The sequence below is a fragment of the Pempheris klunzingeri genome, chromosome 12 (assembly GCF_042242105.1).
Source record: "Pempheris klunzingeri isolate RE-2024b chromosome 12, fPemKlu1.hap1, whole genome shotgun sequence".
Classification (NCBI taxonomy): domain Eukaryota; kingdom Metazoa; phylum Chordata; class Actinopteri; order Acropomatiformes; family Pempheridae; genus Pempheris; species Pempheris klunzingeri.
The window spans coordinates 3,210,330-3,233,295 of record NC_092023.1 but is presented as its reverse complement, the minus strand read 5'-3'; the positions used below and the strand labels follow the sequence as shown (position 1 = coordinate 3,233,295).

The window sequence follows — 22,966 nt, the reverse complement described above, 5'->3', positions numbered from 1 at the left end:
ATGTACCAAATTCTTTATTCTTTGTTAATACCTAATATTATTGGCTCTGAAGCTGTTACTGTTAAAAAAATGTACATGAGAGCATGACTTTCTCCTACATGACTGTCTTTTTCAGAAACATACAGTGAAGAAAACAGTCTGAATTAAGCCCTGACAGAATATTTAACACACGCATCCAGACGCATTTATTAAATATTCCATCTGTGAGCAGATGTGTGTGGGCACTGAGCTCACATAGTCACACACGCATCCACATTCACCTTTTAGTGTTGCACAATACATAAACGTAAAGGTCTGCAGTCGCTCGGCCTGCTGTGAAGAGAATATGTGAGGCAGTCGGTGGTTCCCTCACGCTGGTCGGGATCATTTAAAGAGATTATCAGTTAAAAATATGCTTTCACCATCTCAAGGCAACCATTCAGGATTAATCGTTTTGCACAGTGTGGTGAAGGCTATATATGCAAATCTGTAATGACTGATGCAGATCTGCACTAGTTATATATTACATATTAAAGGCTGCTCTCTTGCAGCACATACTGGAGTCCTCATTATCCCCTAAATCTCCAAATTACTGTTGTTGTTGTGGTTCAGGCAACATGTGGAACTCCTCTGCCTTCTATATTGTTAAAATAACAATATCGGGGAAGCACAGGATTGTCTGTCATGCACAAACTAATGTGTGTTTTGTTTTGCCAATGCTGACAAAACATTTGATTTAGAGGTCTTGGAAGTTTCTGTAACATACTGACATAACTCTTCATGCAAAGGGGACGTGGATGCTGGCAAAGGGATGAAACTGTGTCTGTTATCTGCAGTATTGCAACACCACTGATGGAAGCAGCGAGTTGCAACAGCATCCGACGGTTCAATACGTTTAGTCGAACACAGTCAGTTTGAACAGGTCTTGTCAAGTCTTGAACTAAATTGTAAGCTCATAGAGCATTAATGGCTGTAGCCCTTTGCAGTCGGGGTAGAAGCTGTGCAGGATATTTAATATTCTGGACACAATGAACGACATTTTAAAACACCCAAAGTAAGATCAGGCTCCTTTCTTCTGGGACAAGAAGGAAATATTCTCAAATTTCAGCAGCAGTGCATAAAGAAAACCCAACAAACCATGGGGGGGTGGGGGGGTCCTTGCAGTTATTCCTCATGTTCCCATAAGTGCATGTTTCCAGCTGAGGCCCTGCTGTTTCTTCAGCTCTATGTTCATGTAGCCGTTTGTTCCCTTCCAGGACGAAATGCTCAACATGTGTGTCAGGTGTTACTCTGCGTCTTCCCTCCTCTCTTACGTTTTAACTGCACAGCCTGAGACCGATAAAAGCACTGAAGGACACTGGTGTTTGGAAGCGGTGCGGCTAATTTACGGGGTAATTAAAAGCTGTAGAAATGAAAAGCTGAGGTGACTCAACAAAGAGCTGAGCTGCTGATCCATATCAGGATACATATTATGTTCCCATGCCAGCGTGGTAAACTGTTAACAGACTTAGGATGGATTAGAGAGGACACGTACTAGCATGCCAACTACGATGACTACAAACTAAGGCAAAAGGAACAGATGTCATAGAAGCTGTTCAAACGGAGGCTTATCATTGGAAACTGGATATCTGTGAACAGCTGATGCAATAACACATGTTTGTGTATCTCCTCAGGTAAATACCTAATGGCTGCTTTGAATAACTACAAAAAAAAAGAATCATTTCTATATATGATCATCCTTCAGGAGCAAGGTTAGTACAAATGCTTCCACTGCATCCTGGAGCAAGTTACTGAATCTTTACCAGGTTCAAAGGCACACTGACGTCCCTGCGGAGGGGAGCAAGCAAAGAACAGCATCATTATTAATCATGGTTACAGGTAAGGTGGGTACCTACAGGCTTGCGTGTGGGGGTGACCTGTACAGACTGGTAAAATTCTGGCAGCACTCTCTTCTTCACTTTGCGTTTCCTCAGAGTCGATGATGATTCAGGTTCGCTCTCAGGAATCTCGACCAGATTGGGCTTCTCCTCTGCCACTCGAGCGTGTATGCTCCTCCGTGCGTGACGTGGACTGTGCCTGAAGCCCTGGGAAACGTGACCAAATGTCAAGCAGAGGGAAATTAAAAGCTCTCGTCGTAATATGAATAATAGCTGTGATGTGATGCAGGTTCCTTAAGCCAGGTAGAGCTGTGTGACCTAGATTTCAGAGTCAGAAGAGTCAGGGAGAGATGATACAGCAGCCTCAGTCACAACAGGAGCAGGAAAAGCAAACATTTCAGGATAACATATTGTCTTTAGACCCTCTCTGAGTTTTCCTTGATGGCAATAATCAGTGAAACTGTTCTTCAGCACTGAAGCTCAGCAGCCGTCCTGCCGTCCTGCCCTTGAACATGATACTGAATCCCTACCAGCGACAGGACCGCTAGAGATTCAGTGTCCTGTGGTTCAATAACATAACCTGCTTTGAGCTTTTGAAGCTTTTGCTTTTGGCACAAAAAAAAAAAAACACAGAGAATCACATTAAAAAAACGAAAAGCTTTTGTTTTTAAATAGAAGGATAAATACTGAGCAGCCACTTTTTAGTTTTAACAAAATGACATAAATCCTCCTCATAGGCCATAACAGGAAGTTCAATTACTGAAACACCGGAATTTGCCTAATGAGACAGCTCTGACTGTATAAAAACACTTTATCACTTTAAGATGCTGCTGGAAGTGATTTTAAGCTGCTTTCATGCATTTGGACACACAGTGTTTATGAATGATGGTAGTTTTATTCTGAAAGCAAAGTGCGCAAACCGGAAACACATGGTCTGAAGCTCTCCTTGACGCATTTCGGCATCAAACATGATGACAAATACAGTTTTCTATCTTCTCTATCACATCATAGTGTTTTTCCATCGTTCACACGTCACTTTTAACCGGTGTCTTCCTCAGAATACACTGTGAAGAGTTTCGACCCTCCGTGAGGAACAAAACTGCCAAATCACCCACATTATTTATTGATAACACATGCGCATTGCGCACATCATGCTCCTTAAAATAGTCATGCAGTTCTGTAAAAGTCCAAAGAAAGAGGCTGTTGGGATGAAGCATTGCTCATGTTCATCCCCCACATAAAGGAGAAGCTGCATGAGGCTGTCAGACATCATCTGACTGCTGCTTTCTCCTGGCGGACACTTATTACAGAGACATTACTGACTCGAGCACATAATGAAAAAAGTTCATCCTACCTCTGATCGAAAATGGTGCGTACGCAGGCCAACTACAGGACAGATAACAGGTATTAGGACGAGGTGTTATGATCTAACATGCACAGATAAGTATGACATCAATAGCAGACGTTTATTTAACCAGCAATAATAAAGATATTCAAGGCTACACATTAACAACACCCCATCTCAGGGTCTTCACACTTAATAACGCCTACATGAGTGTTTGGTGCCTCCTGCAGCCCTCACTGCTGGTGTGGACAGGCTGCAGGCTCCAACATGCACCAAAACACACAGTAACCACACACACAGACCATGCAGGGCACGGACACCAGCTGTCAGGCCGGCCGGCCTGCGCTACTCACCGCGGCTCCTGGTGCGTCCGGAGAGCACAGATTTCATTGGATGTTTCCCATTACGGAGTCTGCGATGCCAGCAGCAGAAAAACAGGATCGTCGCTATGGTGCCGAGCAAAAGCAGCAACAGCAGAAGCACACATTGAATGCTGTACGGCCTCAGCAGGACCAAAAACGCCGCAGCAATCATCATAAGGCGAGATGTAGGACAGATCCCGCAGCCTCCGCACACAGCCGGCTCCTCTCCTGCCTCCGCTACAGCCGAGAGGAGGATGGAGACACGGACCGACACACGTGAAGCATCGCGCAGCAGTGCGTGGAGAGCGTTTAGGTTCAAAGTGGACAGCCCAGACTATTGGTATCATTATTGTGAGGTACAATGCATGACTCAGCAGAGGCGCAAGTTTTATTTATTTATTTCTTTTTCTTTTTTTTTTCCAACAGGGGAAGGAAGAGTCAGCAGATTCATCTCAGTAATCTGCTGCAGAGTCTGCTGCCCCAAAGGACAAAGCTGTTATATTAATAACAATAGATTTAAGACTAATATAGATCTGTAGAGCATGTGCTGTTTTATTATTCTAGATTATTAACAACGTATCTCCAGTGTTTTATTGTAAGTGTGTTTCTCTGTCCAGGCTTAACCTCCCTGTTAAAACACCCTGCGGGCCTGAAATGAGGCAGATGCTCCGCACAGACACTTTCAGGATGAGGGAGGAACACAGAGACCAACTCTAATCATAATCCACCCCTGGTTATGTAATGTTTTGAATGAATGATGTCATTTTGGGTGCTTTATTTTTATTTTTTTACTTCAGTCAGATAAAAGAGGAAATAATAGTTTTATTTGCATTTTTAAAAAAGGGACATTCTGCATACAAACAATACAGTATTTACAGTATGTTAACCAAATATGAATGATCCTGTACGTCAGTATGTGTAATAATGTGCATGACAACATAATATATGTTCAGCTTGTGTCATGTATGTTAATATATTTGCCCACACATCTGCTAAAGGCGAGTTTACACATTTTATTGTACACGTCTTCAGTTTACGTAGATGCACTGCAGGCCTATAGTCACATTTATTAAAACACAGGTGAATACATGAGCGTGCATAAATGCTATTATCATTTCTATGACATTAAACCTAATAAAAGAGGCTCCTGCTAACTACTAAGGTGTGCAGCTACAGCTTAAATGTTATGTGCACATAATCACAATGCATTTATGTACAATAATGTTATTATCAGTTTAAATGCAGTTGTTTGTGTCACATGTTATTCATGCATTTATTACAAATATGTGACCTGTGGATCCACAGTTGTGTACCTCTAATAAATGTTATTTCTAATATATACATTTTCCCAGTTTTCCCCCATTTTTATCAATCATGATATGAACAGTTTTATATCTGAGAGTTTGTACAAAACATTTCTGAAGTGAATGTCAGTAACAAGTTTGGATATTTATCCAAATGGCAGAACTACAATATTAATAGTGGTAGTTGGCGACAGTTTCACGCTTCGGTCCGGAAAAGCTAGCAGGCGGGCGGAGTATGTCCTGTCGTAACAACCACTAACCCCGCCCGCACGGCACGCTCCGTATTCAAAATAAAGCACTTCCGTTCCGTATGACGTAGCAGTCCAGGCTAGCTGCGTTAACTGTGATTTGGGATGTTGTAGCTAGCTAAGCTAGCTAAGCTAGGCTACATCTCTGTCCACTGGGGAGTCAACAGAGTAAAATCAGTAGGTAAAGCGATGTTCTGCTTCATTCGTCAGTTCATTTCAACCATAACTGGTTAACACCGACTCCAGTCCAACTTTACTGTGTTTACTTTCCGTTAATTACGTCAGGTTAAGCCGATACAACCGCAAACGTTAGACAGCTAGCTAACGTTAGCTTAGCTTATCGCGGTCATAGAGAAACACCTAAATTTAAGATTTCGCTGCAAATAAAGTTGCTGAACAAACGGTGGTTGGTAAAATAAACACATCAGACGGGAGCTAAACCTCTCAGGGGCAGATTAGGGTGGTTGATGTTACGTGTGTATAAAGTTGTATGTATGTATGTGTGTCGGTGCCTCTTACACGTTTGGCTACAAACAGCCTGTGGAAACTCTGCCGAGCCGCGTAGTTTCTTCCTCTCCGGTGGGCTGCAGGGCTGCTGGGCTGCTCGGTGCTCGGTGCTGCGCTGCTGGCTGAAGGCTGTATTACAACAACACTGTGATTTAGCAGCACTGCCTGCTGCAGTTTAGCCTCCACCCAGCAGCAGCAGCACAGGAGAGGAGAGGAGAGCTCAGGTGGGTGCGCGAAGAAGAAATCATGCCCCCTGTTGTATGTTTTTGCAGTGGTTGCATTGATTTTAATGGATAACTCGTGTTTTTGCTACTTTACGCATGTCTCACATCGACGACAAGTCTCCTGAGATGTTGCTGAGTATCATAAATTCCCTCTGTTGGATTTGAACAAACGTCCTTTGAGCAACCTTACCTAAAGAATACCAGCAACGTATGTCTGGTAGAAGAGCTATTCTCGGCTAGCCTGCAGACCCACTGGTGCAGTTTTCTCAAAAGTGTGGCCACATTTCACTGTAACTAAAAGATACAGGTGTGCTTTTTGTTCTGTTATTCACAGCAGGTTCAGAGGTGTGTTGGAAAAAGCCTGTGTCCTAATCTGAACTGATCTCTAGTCAGCAGGCCTAAGTTACAAGTTGAAGGCAAAGCAAGGCAAATTTATTTGTGTAGCACCTTTCAGACACAAGGCGATTCAAAACACAATAGAAACAAGACACAGACTCATCACATTGCATGTCAGGTGCAGTGGAAGGTGGACCTGCACTCATGTGGCTGAATTGTGTTGTCTGGTGCACAACGCCTCCCCTTTGCATGCAAATTCAGAGTTCAAACATTTAACAGTAGTCTGTTTTTGCTCAGGTAAAACCAAGAGGAATGTCCTCTCCAGCTGAAGCAGACGAAGATGAGGTGGAAGAAGTGGAGTTTGTATCGGTAAGTGACACGTACCCTGTATCTATTTAAAAAAAAATCAATAGGTTCAGAGAATAACCTGATCGATTGCAACTGTTTACTTTTAGTCTGTAGATATTGAGCGGACTGGCTGTGCAATAATATCTTGGATGTAGTTTATTCTTGTATTAGCTTCACTGAGCAAGAGAGCTGCTGCTCTGTCCAGTGCATGATCACAGCAATGATTCAGACAAAGTTCACCTTTGTATTCATGGTTAAGAAATTAATAAACCATTTGTTCCACATTGTGCAGGTTTTGCACGCTTCTTTAACTCCTACAGATGCAGGTCTGTGTTGTAACACTGCCTAACATGGTGTCTTGTACTTGCTTCAGGAGGGCACTCTCAGGCCGGTACTGGAGTGCATCGATCTACTGAGCGACAGTGAGGATGAGGGATGTTCATCGCTGGCAGGCACGGTGAGTGGCTGAACAAAACACCTCTTACTTTTTTTTGTAGATGGCGCAGATACCCGTCTGGAGTCTTTCTTAAAAGTGTTTTGCCTTTTATTCTCCTGTAGATCGAAGATAAGATCACCTGCCATAAAGCTCGCGTTACATCCACACTGGACAGACTTGCACAGCAGGTGGCTCAGGAGAAAAAGAAAAGAGCCGATAAATGTAGAGCGTTCAAGGTAAGGTTTCTTTAAAATGAAGTGCTGTCATGTACCAGACTTTAAGTTCTTACATATTCAGACACATCTGCATCAGACCGTCAGTCGGTTTCTTCATCGAGAATTGAAAACCCAAATTACTGGCACAAACACTGACATGTTTACTTTATCAGTACTGAGATAACTATTCTCCTGGTGCTTCTGTCCAAATATTAGAATACTTTTACCCACTGTTGATATCTGACTCTGACAACAGCAAGCAGACAACACCTTATGTATTCTGTGGGATCTGCTTTAGATTATAATGGTATGAGCATTTTGCAACTGCTAAAAGAAAAAAAAAAAAGTGGTGCAATATTATCAATACATCTTATTTTATGTATTAACTTATCTGCAAAAATGTGTTTTGTATCCTAAGAAGAGGAAAGTACTTTATAGCCAACTGCTATTTTTCCTCTTAATTTTAAGAGTAAATCTACCTTAAAATGGCCAGTAGACATTTTCTGTGCTGTGGTGGTGTTTGGGGTAGAGTAAGGCCAGTTGTAGTTAAAACAGCGCCACCCTGTGGGCAGAGTGGATAAAAAACAAATAACTGGCAACCTGCAGACTAGAAAGATGATGATTTATTCACTCCATACAACATTATACTGTAGAGAACTCACATTAAACACCGTTTCCGCTGACATCTGTCTGTCAATAAGACGAGTCTGAACACAAAGATGGCCGAATATGTTCTCACTTGTGTCTTTATGTCTGTTTTGCAGGAGAAGCAAATCTTACAAAAAGCTCACGGACAGCAGGAGCTAGCTTTTAGCTCTACAAATGGAACTAATCAGGAAGCAAAGCGCTGTGTAGACATGTGGTTAAAGATGCCAGGTACATTTTTTAATCTGATGAATTATTAACAGACACTGTCAAATATGATCTACTTTCTTCACTTGGGTGATACATGAGACGACACCCTTCTACAGAGTTGTGTCATTGACTGACTCGACCTTTGTGTTCTTTCAGGACTTCAACCTGGATCGATCCACAGCGGCTTCAGAAGACGACACGCACCGGTTTCTTTCCCCAGAAACAGCTCAGCGTCTCACACCTGTCCAGTGATTAACTGTGGGCGAGTTTATGACAACCCGTCGCTCCTGGATGGGCACTTAAAAAGGTGATCCTGTTCGCTTCATTTCAAGCGCATAGTACAAATATGGCACATTTTGCAATAAAATATCTTGTGTGTAGGTTCGATCACTCCCCTTGTGACCCGACCATCAATCTTAAGGGAAGCCCACCTGTGCTCTTCGCGTGTGCTGCCTGTGGTCAACACTTTCAGACCAAAGAGGCGTGGAGGAAACACCTTGAGTCTAAGGTTTATGCTCTTTTCTGTTCTTGAACCCTGAATGATTCATTAATAATCCTAATAATTAGTTTTTCAAAGTGGGAACTAATAACTTGATCTAAAGTATAGAAGCGTAGTCGTTCTTTGTAGATGAAATATGTTGTTGTTTCCATCACCAGGTGTCCTCAGCTGCTGCCGACGGTCACAGCATGACGCAGACGTATCAGCAGATCGTGTGTTTCGCCTGTCCTGCCTGTTACCTCCTCTTCAACCTCCGAGATGAGTGTCTTCAGCACATGTCGGCCAAAAACCACTTCTCAGAGTCACTCATCATGGACGGTAACGTTTATTAAACACTTTGATTTTCTCCACATCTTCATCAAAACCTCACTGTAAGTGTGGCTCTGTCTAATTCATGAAAATGCCCACTTAAGCCATAGAGTGTTTAGTTGACGTGCGCCTCAGTAAAATGTGTTAGTCTACTTTAAAAACAAAACGGAGAACGACAAACACAGCCACAGACTAATGTGCTCCGTATTTACATTTGTATGTATGTATGTAAATGTATTTACATTTTAACCAATCAGTTCCAGTTATTACAACAATTACAATTTACAACTTTCTGTCAAACAAATGGCTCTAACAATGTCTAAATCTGTGAAATGAATTATTGTCACCTTTTTATTTTTCTCTTCTTGTTGAAGAAACCAGAGGAAGAGCGATGCCAGTTCCCATCCCGCAGTACGTCAAGAATCGTCTCATCGCTTTGTGCAAGGATGCAACGTTCAGTGTCCGATGTTCTCTATGTCACAAAGTACTGGTCTCACATCAGGCAGCTCAAGCTCACTTTAAGTACGTTTTATTGTGATTTCATCAGTACGTATGTGTGTATGTATGTATTTTGATGGATAGCTGGCACTTGTCTGATTGATCTCTGATTTCCTTTTCCTCGTCTTTCTTCCTCAGTGTGTACTGCAGACAGGGCTGCGCGGTGGCCAAGGCTGATAAAACTGTGGCGCAGGTAATGAAACAGCTGCAGGTGCGAGGGCAGTGCTCCCTCTGCTGTAAAACCTTCCTCAGCCAGGCTGAAATAGAGAAGCACAAAGAGTCGACCCAGCATGATGTGGAGGTCAACCAAACAATGGTGAAAGCAGTCCTTCAGCACTGCAGGTTCAGTGAAACTCGACACAGGCAGAGTGCTGGAGAGGCGCCGGGGAGAAGACAGTCCACTGGACCTGAGACACCTTTCCAAAGAAGAAATGAGAAGCGGAGCGGTTGTGACGGCTCTCCAGCCAAACGGAAGAGGCAAAGCCAGAGTGCGAGTGGCGGTGCTCACAGACGCTCCGTGACGGCGTGGTACTGCGAGTGTGGTCTGCAGTTCTCAGAGGAGGCCGCGGCCAGTAAGCATCTCTTGGCCGTGAACCAGATTTTCCACCAGTGTGGTGTGTGCGGAAAACACATGGGCGAGTCCTCAATCACCCGCCTGCACATGAGTCGCTTTCATGGAGGCGCTCACCTCTCCAACTTCCTCTTCTTCTGCCGCAAGTGCAACGTAGAAATGCCTCGGTACCAAGACATCCTGTCGCACGTGTCGGACGCCCACAGCGGACACACCTACTTCACCGAACAAGAAGTGCCCCGGGAGCTCGCTGTGGACATCGACGCCAAGCCGTCCACCAGCGGCGAAGCCGGCCTGCGTTCATCCTCCAAGTTCACAGTCCAGCAGAGCACCGCGGGGGCAGTGTCTTCAAAAGCAGAGCCGACGTGGATGTGCAGGATGTGCGAAGACGTCTTTGACTCCGTGGCGGCCGTACGCGAGCACTGCAGTGACGTGAGCAGCCACAGCTACCAGAGGTTCATCTGTGGACACTGCCCCCAGAAGTTCTTTAAAGAGTCCACTGTACGCAGGCACTGTGTGAACGAGCACGCCGGCCAGATAAAGAGTTCTCACTTCTGCGGCCTCTGCGACAGCATGCAGTTCGAGTCCGAGGCAGAGTTCCTGAAGCACTACAAGAGTCTTCACAGCAAGGACTACTACCGTATGGATGCCGCTGATGTTGTTCAGCCCACTGTTGTTGACAGCACAAGTCTGCTAACGTGCCCGTGCATGGGCTCGGAGAAGAGCAAAGAGGGAATGAAAGCTACGTACACACAGTGCATGAGGGATCTGGCCATGGAAGGAAGATGTCAGTACGTGTGTGCTCCTTGTGGCGTATCTGTGCCTTCCTACGCACAGATCAAGACTCACGTCCACACTAAACACGCTGCTTTGAACCTGGACAAGACCTTTGAAGTCGGATGCAAAGCTTGCCAGAAGACTTTCGCGGGTGTACCGAGTTTCCATAAGCATTATCATTCCCGACACTGTTCGCTGGAACCTTGCATGAGCTCCAGGAGCCGCAGTAAAGACATGAAAGCAGAAGCCGCCGCTGTAGAAATACTCAACGCTGTGGAGATCAAACCAGACACTGATGGTAAATCAGTCGGTGTGTTTTACTTTAATCATCTGGGTTTGCCTGCAGCAGTTAATTCTGTTTGTATGTTATCATTTCAGAGATTGAAGATGAGACGCTGGCGAAGTTTTTGACCGTGGATCAGACTAACAAAGAGGAGGAGGCACATGAAAGTAGGCGATACACTGTTTAAGTCAGGCCACATAGAAAGACAGATAGGCAGTAGATGCAGAGCGTGGTGCGTTTGGTGTCTTTGACTATCTGACTATCTGTTTATTTACTGTGCGTTCTGCTACAGATGAATCAGACGACGCGATGGACCATTCTGCGACTGCAGAAGAAGAGAGAGAGTCGGCAGGTATGTGTGTTTATGTGGCCGAGCATGAAATCCTCACGTTTCCCCTGAGAACAGTTTATAAGGTTACGACTGAACTGTGAAGACTGCAGATTTATTCTCGTAGCTCTACAGTGAAATATGACGCAGTGATTCAGTGTCCCTGCAGAGAGTTTACTCAGAACATGCCTCCTATGTTGGCCTTAGCAGTGGGGAAGACATCATGCAGGTTTATCTGTTTCCCTTAAAAGCACAATATTTGATGCAAAGACTATTAAATTCAAATTCAGTATATGTGAAATGTGCCTGTCAAGTATAAACTAAAGACTATAAGTTTAGTCTTTGCAGTGACAATATATGCATGAACGTGACAGTGAGGACAGAAACTAAATAACTCGTAATGTTCATAAAGATTAATCAAAAACAGTAAAGTTTAAATGTGAATAAATTCAGAAAAAGAGAATCACACTATTCTGAATAGGTGACAACAGTGTTTTATGTGCACTAATGCTTTACTCTGTTGCTTCACAGAGTTGGAAGAAGCTCTTAAAAGAAGTCTGTTGGAGTTTTAAGGACATGATAAAGTTTGTTTTGTGACATCAGACATTATTTTGAGATGTTTTGTACTCTGTATTTGTGCTCAGAATATATTAAAGAGATGTTATTCACTATTTTTCTCTGTTTTTACTCCAGAAATATCATTTCATAATAATAAAACCGATCCATTCCTCGCTGTAGTCGGAGGGTCGCTCAGTTGTAGGGACTCGACACTCTGGCGTGTCGACACGTGTGCTATAGATGGCATCGATGACACTGCAGAATGCCAACGCTGAACTTGTGACCACCATGCGAACTGTATCTCCATCTGCCGTCTCGGTTTTCACTGCAGACTTTAAGTCCAGTGCATTGTAAGGAGCAGAGCCTCCGTTTGTATGAGGAGAAGTGTGAGTCTCTTCTGAAGTGCTGAACCATCAGCAGGTGATGAGGAGACTCTTTCAAGTGTTTGTGTTGCTGCCTGTGTTATTAATATGTTTAATTAGCTTTCTTTGCTGTTTTGTTCACCTCCCTTTAGTTATTTTGTGATTCTTACAAGTTTGATTTCAGGTCGACGAGCTCATGGAGGAAACTGTCCAGAATATTCAAATAGACAAAAGTCTGCAAGCAGTCGGTGTTTAAGCACTCGTGAAGTAAACTGGTTGTAGAATTTGGCAGCAACCATCTAACGACGGCCTCATTCTCATTTAGATGTGAAGACTTTTACTGAATCTTCAGCTAGTTGTGGAAACCTGGAGACAGAAAATATGTGAAGAGTTTTAATTCCTACAACAGAATGTCTTTTTCTTTGCTGACGACAGTTCTGTGGCCCTGAACACTTTGACATCCTGAAGCGTTAATCCAGGTTTACTGAAGAGCTACGTGTCCACGTTCCCATCAGAGAACAGGCTGCTTCTTATTTCTCTGCATCCTGCTGCTCTCATGAAGCCTTTGCCTTGACATCTGCTCGTTGTTCTTTCATCTTGTTTACCAGTTAAGTTAAAAATTAACCACTTAAAAATGCACACACAGCTTCCACAGTCCAACTCCAAACCAGGTTTAGAAAACCTGAGACTAAAATAACTCTATAATTTGTTGGATGTAGAAATAAAACAAGTTCCACCTGATATAAAATGATAGTTGGACATGAATCTGTGTATCTCTGTGGACCCGCTGGAGCTCGTCAGGGGCCTCTGAGGGGTCCTCGGGCCAGACTTTGGGAATCTCCGTCCAGGAAACTTGTGAGGACCGAGTGAAGGAAGCAGCAGCCCATGTTAGGAAATGTTCTCCAGGGGCGCTGCTGCAGGCGGAGGAGCTGCAGCCAGTCAGCGGGACAGTCCACGGTGTAGTCCGCTCTCTGGGCTGCTCTGGTAAGAAGAACTAGAAGAATCATCATCATCATCATCATCATCATCAGCTTCATCAGCAGCATCATCAGCATGGCTCAAGCGAAAATACAGGCGAAAATGAGCGACGCCGCTTGTGCCAAGTTCAGCAGGACTCTGTCGATGGCGGATCGCTCCGGACGACTTCTGGAAAGTTTGGATCAGCTGGAGATGAGGTAGAAACACAGGCCGCAGCACGTGGCTCCTGCTGGGGTGTTAGAATAAAGAGGCTGTGAGAGAAAGTGGCCACAGCTGCAGTTTAGACATATGTGAATATACAGAAAGTGTGTGTGTGTGTGTGTGTGTGTGTGTGTGTGTGTGTGTGTGTGTGTGTGTGTGTGTGTGTGTGTGTCCTGATATAACAGGATCATCACTGTGACATGTGGCTTCATTATGATACTCTGTTATAATCTGTTTGCAGCAGCCTGTTTTATTCTCAGTGAGTGGATGGCAGGCAGTGGTCATATTGTCTCTGTGTGTGTGTGTGTGTGTGTGTGTGTGTGTGTGTGTGTGTGTGTGTGCGTCAGGGTGGAGGCTTTACGCGAAGCAGCATCGGCCATGGAGCAGGAAAGGGAGTGGATCCTGGAAATGATTCAGTCCCTTCAGAACGGACAAGAAATGCGAAACATCTGCAGTGGTGAGGCTGATCCGCCATTTAAAGACACACAGAGAAGAAAGAGAGTGATCTCACTGTGACACGGTGATCTACTGAGGATCTACTGAGGGTGTGCTCTGGGTGCTGCTGCTCATGGAGCTCAGGGGACTGACAAAACAAAAAAAAAAGGGAACAAAGCAGCATGATAGTGTTTGCACCCCACCCATGAGAGGAGAAAACACAAGTTCAGGAAGTTTCTTTTCCTCCTGGTGACCTGAGTTTGGTTCAATCCACCTCAATTTTAATCCTAATTTCCCAGCATCTACCAAACATCCACACACCCTGAACAGATAACTGGTACATCTGGTATGATCCTAACACCACAACTGTGCCTTTTCATGTAGTGTGACTCCGTTTTGTGGAGGGTGTTACAAATTGAGACATAATACAATAATACAGTCTTAAAAATCCAAATATTTTAGATCATCTGTTAGATTATATGTGATCTAATTCCTTATCACAGGATGGAATCAACACCTTCTTTGCCTGTCTTTAAAAAATAACATTAGAACCTTCATAAATGCAGATGTGCAGGATCATCCTGTTGGATTACATCAGATCTGCACATTAGTACAGCCACACCCAAAGATGTGAAACCAGAGCGTTCAGAGCTGATCAGCTGATGTGTTCTTATTATTATGTCCACCACTCTGCAGTATTGATTTCCCTCTTGCTCTGTGCTTCCCAGGGGAGAGAGAAGAGTTAGATCTGACTGCGAACCGCCTGATGGGCCGCACGCTGGCTGTGGTGATCTCTGTCGGCACCATCAGGAGCCCCCAGCAGGAGGAGGCGCTGCGCAAGGCCACGTCGGTCATCGATGAGATAGTGAAGAAGCTGCTGGATGACATGGAGGGCGGCCGGCGGCAGCTGCTGGCCCTGCACGCGGCCTGCGTGACCGAGGCCCCGCCAGTCCCCATCAACCAGAAGTTTCAGGCCATCGTGATCGGCTGTGCTCTGGAGGACCAGAAGAAGATCAAGAGGAGGCTGGAGACTTTGATGAGGAACGTTGAAAACGCTGAAAAGAACATCAAGATCATGGATCACCAAAAATTAGAGACCCCAGAGGCCAACGGCTGTTAATGAGACTCATCACCCAAACACAAAATAATAATGTGTCTCTGATGCCACTAAGCTCACCAAGAACTGCTGTGATCCTTCCCCGTCTTTTAGAAGGACACGACACGAAGCAGCACCTCAGTTCTTAGTGACGCTGAACCTTTGGGCCAAACACTAAACACTAAAGCACAACTCTCTGGAGAGCACAAGGAAGGTTACAGTGAATCCTGTGAATAATCATTTACCTGCACCACTGTCACGTTTACACTGCCTTGATGTGGATCCTTTCATGTGTTCACCCAGTGCATGATGTGTGTTCACTTAGGACAGAAATAGAGATTTAAATATATATATATAAAGTCTTTGTGTTGGAGCAGAGGTTTGATCAGTTTATTGGAACAATCCAGCGTAGCATGATCTCCTCGTGTTTCACCGTCTCACCTTTTAACTCAGATCACTTGGTAAAGATTGTGGATGTGCAAACACTTGCGTCTGTGTGTGGCGACACAAGCTGTGGGTTTTAAGTTCATATTTGCACAAAGCGAATTTTTGTGTCTCAAAAAAACGTGAATAAAAACACTGTCTGATCCGTCTTTGAGTACATGAAGCCTCTTGTTCTGACAGGTGGGGATAAAACAGCACATCAGTTAGTTTAAATGCACACAGACACAAATACAGCAGATCAGACAGGTAGCTTAAACTACTCAGGTTTGACTTTAGACCATTTTTAGAGTGGAGATGCAGCCGAAATGATCATTTACTGTATGAAGCTGTGCAGAAGACACAAGGCAACAGTAACAACAGAGCTCTGGTCACACACCAGGAGAGGAGAAAAGTTAAATCTTAATTGAAGACCCACTTGTTGGCTTTTTTCCAAGAACTTTCAACCACCTCACACGTTCTTCCTCAGTGAGTCTGAGCTCTCATATGAGTTACATATTTACACAAAATCACTGCAGTGGAAACTTTGGTTAAAAGGATGGTGACAACACACACACACACACACACACACACACTGGACGTCCAAGAAAAAAAGTAGTTTAATTTATGTCAGATTATCATCAACTCCCCCCCAAACAGAACATCAGGTGCACGATTTTGTTTTCCGCTAAAACAAAAATCCAACAAGGAGTTTTGTTTTTGTCAGGCTGAAAGCAGACCGGTGCCGGTTTGTCCATCTAAATGTGTGAAATGAAGTTTTTGAAGTCGTGTGTGGAAAAAGCAGAGTGACAGTAAGACACGAAGATTATTACAACACCTGAGAGACAGCACATCAGTATGGTTAGTCATAATTTAAGATTAACTTTAAGATTATATGCCATCTTAATGATAAAGTGCGCTAAATCCATTCAGTCAATAAGCAAAAAGTAACACAATGTTAGAGAAAAAGGATAAACAGACATCATTATTTACAGAGCAGGCATCTTTAAACAAAGAGCAGGTGTGGGGACTGAAACGCTCGCTGGAGGTCAATGGGGGGAAAATGTAAACATGGACAAGGCATTGTGGCGTTGCAGCCATGGTTGGACATTCACTGATGTGGAAAAGAGGCTTGCATGCATGCATCACGGTTAGGCCACACCTTCTTCCTCCTTTTTTTTTTGTTTGTTTTGTTTGTTTGTGTTTTCTTCTTTTTCAGACAGCAGCACTGTTCACATACGACCAAGTGAGAAAGCGTGAAATGATGGAACGACTCTAAACACATTTTAAGCAGCTTCTAGCAGATCTGAGATCAGTTGCGAAACGTTTTAAAAAGAGAAAGAAAAAAACGTGCATACACGTGTATCCCCCAGATGTCCAACAATGTCAAATACTTAGAATTACAGCTACTAATAATAAGGAAATATTTAGAATGTCAGACAGGATACCTATTATAAGACTGTTCCACATCACCACGTATTTCTTTGTGCTTGGTAAACCCGAGTCTTTCAGATAATGGAAAGTAAAAATAAAAAAAGGCATCAACACACTACTGCTGGCTGAACATGAGCTTGGGAGATCTTTTTTTTTTTTTTTTTTTGGAGAACCTTTGTGTAGAGAGCAGAAACGGATTTTTCTTGCATATTCAGGCACACACCAGTTAAAATATCCAGTCCTTGAAGTCATCGGTTTGTGCCTTCAGGGACCAAGAGTTTACGCTGTGCTCTACACTCTCTAGAAACTACTGAGCACTGAGCTTCTAGTCTTTTCAGCCCCATGGTCCCTCTGCCTCCCCCCTCCCTCCCCCATCAGAAGGAGCAGACTATTTACAAAGCAGGACCGGATTAGATGCTACAGAGGCCAAACCGCAGAATGAAAGCCAAAATCTTGTGTCGTGTTTAGTGTTTGAAATGTTAGAAACATTTTTGAAATCTCAACACATAGGTAGTGAAAGTTATTTAGTGTGAGGCTTAAGACGGCTGTGCCAAAGTTACAGACGAGCACAGCCACATATGAAATCTGTAAACTGCAATCAAAAACATTGTGATATAAGGTGACTGTGACTCAAAGAGCATCGTTATATCACAAAGTCCTAGACTTTGTCGAAGTCCTAGAATTTGGTTAAGAAATCCGTACGTAGGAGTGTGAGCAGACACACAGAGGACTAGTCTGTGTGAATAGTTATTGGTATTTGGTTAGACGTAGGAGACATTCTACTTCCTTAACACTGCAGGACTACCGTCAAACTACAGCCCACAGAGGGGGAATTTGGCACCGTGTCAACACTTCAGTGATCACATCACTCAACACTGTCGAGATTTGTACAAAAATACTCTTGTGCAGAGACTTCGCTCTGGATTCGATAGTGCTTTGTCCGCGATAAACAGTATAGTTTGAACCATATTCTGTTGACAGTTAGAAAAATATGGTACAAAATAATCTGTGTATCTTCTACAGTACAGTAAACATATTGCACAGTCGAAAAGTCACTAACAGGAATGGGTGACTGTAAAAATCTGATTTTGTTTTTGTGGGGATTGGTTAAATTCATCCGTGCACTGTAGCTGCAGCTCTTACTGCTACTTAAGGCAACCACAAGGAGGACCCAAGAGTGTACCCGCAGGTTTTGTGCGCAGATCCGAGGCTGAATCAAAGGAAACGCAGCCATAAAAGTGGGGAAACGACATATTATTCAGATTAAACGTCAGGGTATTAAAGTAGTACCGAGCAGTAGTTCCCAGTGGTTATGGGCTTTGGTCTCTACATGTGCCTACCTCCACAGAATACAACAATGACCAGTCTAGTCTCAGAAACAACAGTCAGTCACTAAAACCTTGTGATTTCATCTAGAGCAGGCTGCAGCTTCCAAAGGGATTTTTACTCTTCTTGGTCCTTTGTTTGTTGGGTCGCAGAGTGATGACTTCTCTGCCGTTGCTGGAGCTCTGGCTGCAGACATTACTACTTGTGGTATTAAAAACACCTTTGGAAAAAAAGAGCATGTGTTAGTGAAGCCACCCTACTAAAGAAAAACCCTAAAAAGTGATGTGCAGAGAGATTCCTTACCTATTTTATTGCTTGTTGTGTGGACCACCTCCGTCTCCTCTGCCGTCTGCTGTTTGAGCCGCTGGAGATACTTCTCAGCTAAGTATTTAAAAACTGAAAAGAGAGCACGAGCACAAACGTCACAACAGGACTATCCAGCACGAGACGTTTTCATTACATCAGACCTGTAACTCACCCTCGTTCACATTGAGGTCCTCTTTTACTGAAGCTCGATAAAATCTCAGCTTAAGCCTTTTAGCCAACGCTTCTGCTTCCTCGCTGCAAGCAAAGAAAAACACAAAATGTCATGAATTAGTGCCGTTGTACTCTTCCAGTGTGATTCTAGCATTTGTAAAACCTTCTTACTTACTTTTTTATCACCGTCTCTTCCAGGAGGTCGATTTTGTTCTGCACTAGAACTGTGGGAATATCTCCGACCTCGGCCTCCACCTTCTCCCTCCAGCTGTCGATGGCCTGATACGACTCCCTGTCTGTGGTGGAGAACACTAGCACACAAGCTTGGGCACCTGGAGGACGACACGCCAACAGTTCATGTTTTCATAAAAGACTTCATCTCCTCTGATAAAAACACGGTGCCTGATTCATCACTTCTTGGTGATATAAAAACATTTCTGTAAAGTCTGCTTTGGCTGAAGCCGTAGAGTGTGACAAATAAAGAGTTACCCTCAGCAGCAGGGTCTCACTGGTCACAGTGGAGGAGTCTTACCTCGGTAGTAGGCCTTGGTAATGGCGTCAAACTCCTCCTGCCCAGCGGTGTCCCACAGCATTAGTCGGACCTCTTCGTCATTGACACTAAAACAATGAGCAGGTAATGAGGGAAAATTATAGAATCACTTCTCTACAGTCAACATAACAATAAACTACCCAGCGTGAATGTGTTCAGGAGCCTTTTATCTCACTGTTCATTCATTTTGTTAGAAAATATCTGTTTCTGCCAACACAATATAGTATTTTACAGTACATTAATATACAATATATGCATTTGTTACTCCAAAAGGTTTTCCTGGGCACCTCCTAGAAATGTCACTGACAGAAGGATTCATCAATATCCACCTCATGGGTTCCTTCTATCATTATTATCTGTTGTTGTATACTAAAAATCATCATTAGTGAAGTTGCAGTGCAGTCCCATTACACCACATGGCTACGGTATGGTACCTCAGACCCCTGCAGTAACACACTTGGGATATAAATGATAGAGGACAGCCTCTGTGAAACAAGGTGCTTACAGTATCTGTCTTTCCAGAAAGTCCACGCCGATGGTCTTCTTGTAGTCCTTAGTGAAGATGCCCTTGCAGTAACGTTGGATCATACTGGACTTGCCAACAGCTCCGTTGCCGACCACGACCACCTTGATAGCCACTTCCATGTCCTCCTCCAACATGGTGGCGACGTCTGGTTGGTCTTCTCAGTTCCACTCTGTCTGGGTAGTTTCAGCGGTGTGACGCCAACACATTCACCACCTGAATATGGAAAATAAGCAAAACATGAATGTGTGACACATGTTTGGATACTGTAAGCACAACACGTCCAGCAGAAAGAGCAGCTAGAGTGGAACATTAAACATCCCGATCTGGTTTATATCTGAAGCCCTCACGTCGGTGACAGTTACTTTGTTAATATGCAAAGGTTGGTTACATATTTGGCTGATAAAAAGTTGGGTTAGAATCAACTTCCTGATCTCTGTTGGTGAAAAAATACTCACTAATACTATTTTAATCATCAATTCAGACACAGAAGACTCTGTCTCAGTTAATACTAAGCTTGTATTTTAATGTGACCTCTCTATTCTCATTAAACTAACAGGGATTTCTACTTGCTATTGTCACAGAAACAATCAAACTATGGCCATGTATTTAAACGCATTAGCCACCAAACAGTCAATCTCAGATCTGCCTACAAAACGTAAAAACACTAATCTACATGATTTATAAAATAGTTATAATATGATTTCTAACTACTGATTTATGACATTAATTCAGAACAGATTGGTGGTTAGATCCTGTCTGTCCTACAGCACCCCAGATTATGACTGTTTGGACTTAAGAGGTTCTGATTACATTGGTTAGATAAAGATGTTTAGGTGTAGTAAACTTCTATTAAATGGCACATAAATCAGTCAGATCTGACAATGTGATAAAACTTATTTCTTAACAAGCACAACCAAACACTAAGATACAGGTACCTTTATAATATAAGTTAGTATGGCTGTAGCAAATGTTTCATTTTACTGTTGATTAATCTTAGTTTTCAATTAGTCTTCTAGTACAGCTCAAGATTTTGAAATAGAACAAGATTTAAATTGCACTGCTGGCTTTTCTATATGCAATGACTGGAATTGCCCTTTAAACTATTACGTGCGCTCCGTTGAACTAACTGTCGTAAATTTTATGAGGGAGTTTGGAGCGACTGTGCAATGTGTTTATTCTTCCATTAGCAGCGAGAGCAGCAGACTCGTCATAGCAACTGGGTCTTCCACAGTCGTATGCGTGTCGCTGCTGAGTGAAATGCTAAACAACATATTGTGGGAAAGCTGTTCCCTGTGGACACCGACAACACGCTGTGTGATAACAGCCTGCCTGGTTTGGAGTCTGCAGGACAACATATTATTCATAATGATTTAGCTGCATGACGCAGGGGTTGTCACAAGAAAAACCCATCAGCTGAATCTATACATGGGATTAGATTTCTGCTCAGCAGCCTCGAACTCCTGTTATGTGAAGACTCTTTGACTAACTTTGATTGAAGTTACACATTTGCAGTTTTCTTAATTCTCGGTGTAATAATTTCTAGATGTGTTGTTTAAATGTGTGGTAGGATCACAGAAACTGAGTCAAACTGTGGAGTTATGCACTCTCCACAGGCCTCTGCTGTTTGTTTTTTTAAACCACAAGTCTGAGAAAGCCTGCTAACACAAGACGACTGCAAATTGAATTTCAAATCTTAAGCTGTTAAAGTGATTGATTAGTAATGATGCTTTATTTTCTATCTCAATCGTGTTTTACATCCTGAAGTTTCTTCCACAAAGTGTCGTGCAGTCTAACAACACAAGGCAATAAACCAGACATCTGAAAATGACAGTTCCTGTCTGTCTCCCCATCACACCAATTGGGCAGGTAAACAGGTAGCTTCCCACACCTGCACACAAAACTACCACACAGGATAGTTTTCTACATAAATACAGCCCGTTGCCACACATATTTAAAGACACTGACACACTGCCTGGCAGCAGGGCGTCCTGTGCACTACAATGCATATATAAATGGACTTTGTTGCGTTTGCAGAAGATGATACACATCCTCCCTTAGACGGTGAGTCATCTCCAGACTCACCGTCACTTTACCAAGGCCTCTGGATATTTTAGGGCACACACAATGCCATGAAATATGACTGCTCTGTCTGTTGAGATCTCTTTCTGTAGGTAGCATTTAAAAGTTGGTCAACTTTTCATTCTGCTTGAAATCACAACCCCCTGCTCCGACCATGGTGGTACCTGTCAGACAGCTGGCAGGAGGGTCTCCAGGTGCTGAGCAGCAGCTGGGTTAGTAACGTTACGGTCCGTCTGAGCTCACTGAAGGAGGGATAGAAAGTTAGCAAACACATAGAGAGGGAGTGGGTGCAATTTCTTACCTGTAAAATCACGTTTCAGCTCATCCAGTGTCCGTCAACATTAGAGGAGCTAACCAGCCAGCTAACCCACGATCGCATATCTAACTTTCCATCCTCCCCCTGCTCTTCTCCGTGGCAGGAGGACACGCTAGTGACTCTGGTGCTAAGGCTACCTAGCTAAGGTTAGCCACTTTCTCCCAGCGAACAACCTCCCGCTCCGCTAATTATATCCGCACAGAGAGCGTGTCTTCCGCTTCAAAACGACAGATGGGCTGTAATTAACGCGGACAGCTGGGAATAATCTGTGACATTTACGCGCTGAAAATGCATTGCTGTCTCTACGTGAGCCGACGTTAAAGCTAAGTACGTTAGTAGCAACTGGCTAGCTCCACGGAGGCTAGCTCGCTAATGCTTGTTGCTAAGCAGCGGAGTCCAAAGAGTGCGCGAATCTTCTTCTTCGTCTTCTTTTTTTCTTCCATTTCTTCTTCTTCTCCTCCTCCTGTTTCTCCTTCTCCTTCTTCTTCGTGGGTTGGCGATTGGCAAACAACAAAATGGCGCATTACCGCCACCACCTGGTGCGGAGTTTAGAAAAAATAATAAACTCAGAACAAACAAATATCATATCACTCTATAATAAACTATATGTTTTGTTTTCCTAATAATCTTTTAAATAATCTGCTGTATAGTCCTGCATGACCAAATCTTAATATTTTTTCTTTGACTATCTGCAAATCCTTTCTTTTTATTCCACTACATGCTGGGTATACATTCTTCTTCTTCTTTTAATGCATTATTTACACCACTTATCTTTGTATTTCATGCCATGTAATTATGTTTATATAATTGCAACGTGTTCAACGTGTTCAATGCATTTCAATATTCAAGATGGAGCTACTGTAGTTTTAACTAACCTCTATACAGTTAGACATCAGTATCAGTGCAT

At 43.4% G+C, this 22,966-nt stretch overlaps 3 protein-coding genes across 3 annotated transcripts; 2 read left to right on the top strand and 1 right to left on the bottom strand.

The window, feature by feature from the left end:
* The first annotated feature begins 5,230 nt into the window (after positions 1-5,230).
* znf451 (zinc finger protein 451) lies at positions 5,231-11,970 on the top strand. The gene is made up of 13 exons (XM_070840971.1): positions 5,231-5,292; positions 6,480-6,551; positions 6,904-6,987; positions 7,089-7,202; positions 7,946-8,057; positions 8,193-8,343; positions 8,418-8,544; positions 8,694-8,853; positions 9,219-9,366; positions 9,481-10,988; positions 11,069-11,140; positions 11,266-11,325; positions 11,833-11,970. The coding sequence occupies exons 2-13, from the start codon at positions 6,495-6,497 to the stop codon at positions 11,871-11,873; spliced, it is 2,634 nt and encodes an 877-aa protein (XP_070697072.1). The 5' UTR covers positions 5,231-5,292; positions 6,480-6,494; the 3' UTR covers positions 11,874-11,970.
* Positions 11,971-13,123: 1,153 nt separating this feature from the next.
* bag2 (BCL2 associated athanogene 2) lies at positions 13,124-15,524 on the top strand. Its single transcript, XM_070841154.1, has 3 exons — positions 13,124-13,396; positions 13,748-13,857; positions 14,564-15,524. Exons 1-3 carry the CDS (start codon positions 13,275-13,277, stop codon positions 14,953-14,955), a joined length of 624 nt encoding a protein of 207 aa, XP_070697255.1. The 5' UTR covers positions 13,124-13,274; the 3' UTR covers positions 14,956-15,524.
* A 2,048-nt stretch (positions 15,525-17,572) lies between these two features.
* Positions 17,573-22,455, bottom strand: rab23 (RAB23, member RAS oncogene family). The gene is made up of 7 exons (XM_070841162.1): positions 22,045-22,455; positions 19,644-19,877; positions 19,121-19,206; positions 18,764-18,920; positions 18,590-18,672; positions 18,415-18,507; positions 17,573-18,331 (listed from the first exon to the last, which is right to left on the bottom strand). Exons 2-7 carry the CDS (start codon positions 19,796-19,798, stop codon positions 18,198-18,200), a joined length of 708 nt encoding a protein of 235 aa, XP_070697263.1. The 5' UTR covers positions 19,799-19,877; positions 22,045-22,455; the 3' UTR covers positions 17,573-18,197.
* Between the last annotated feature and the right edge of the window lie 511 nt (positions 22,456-22,966).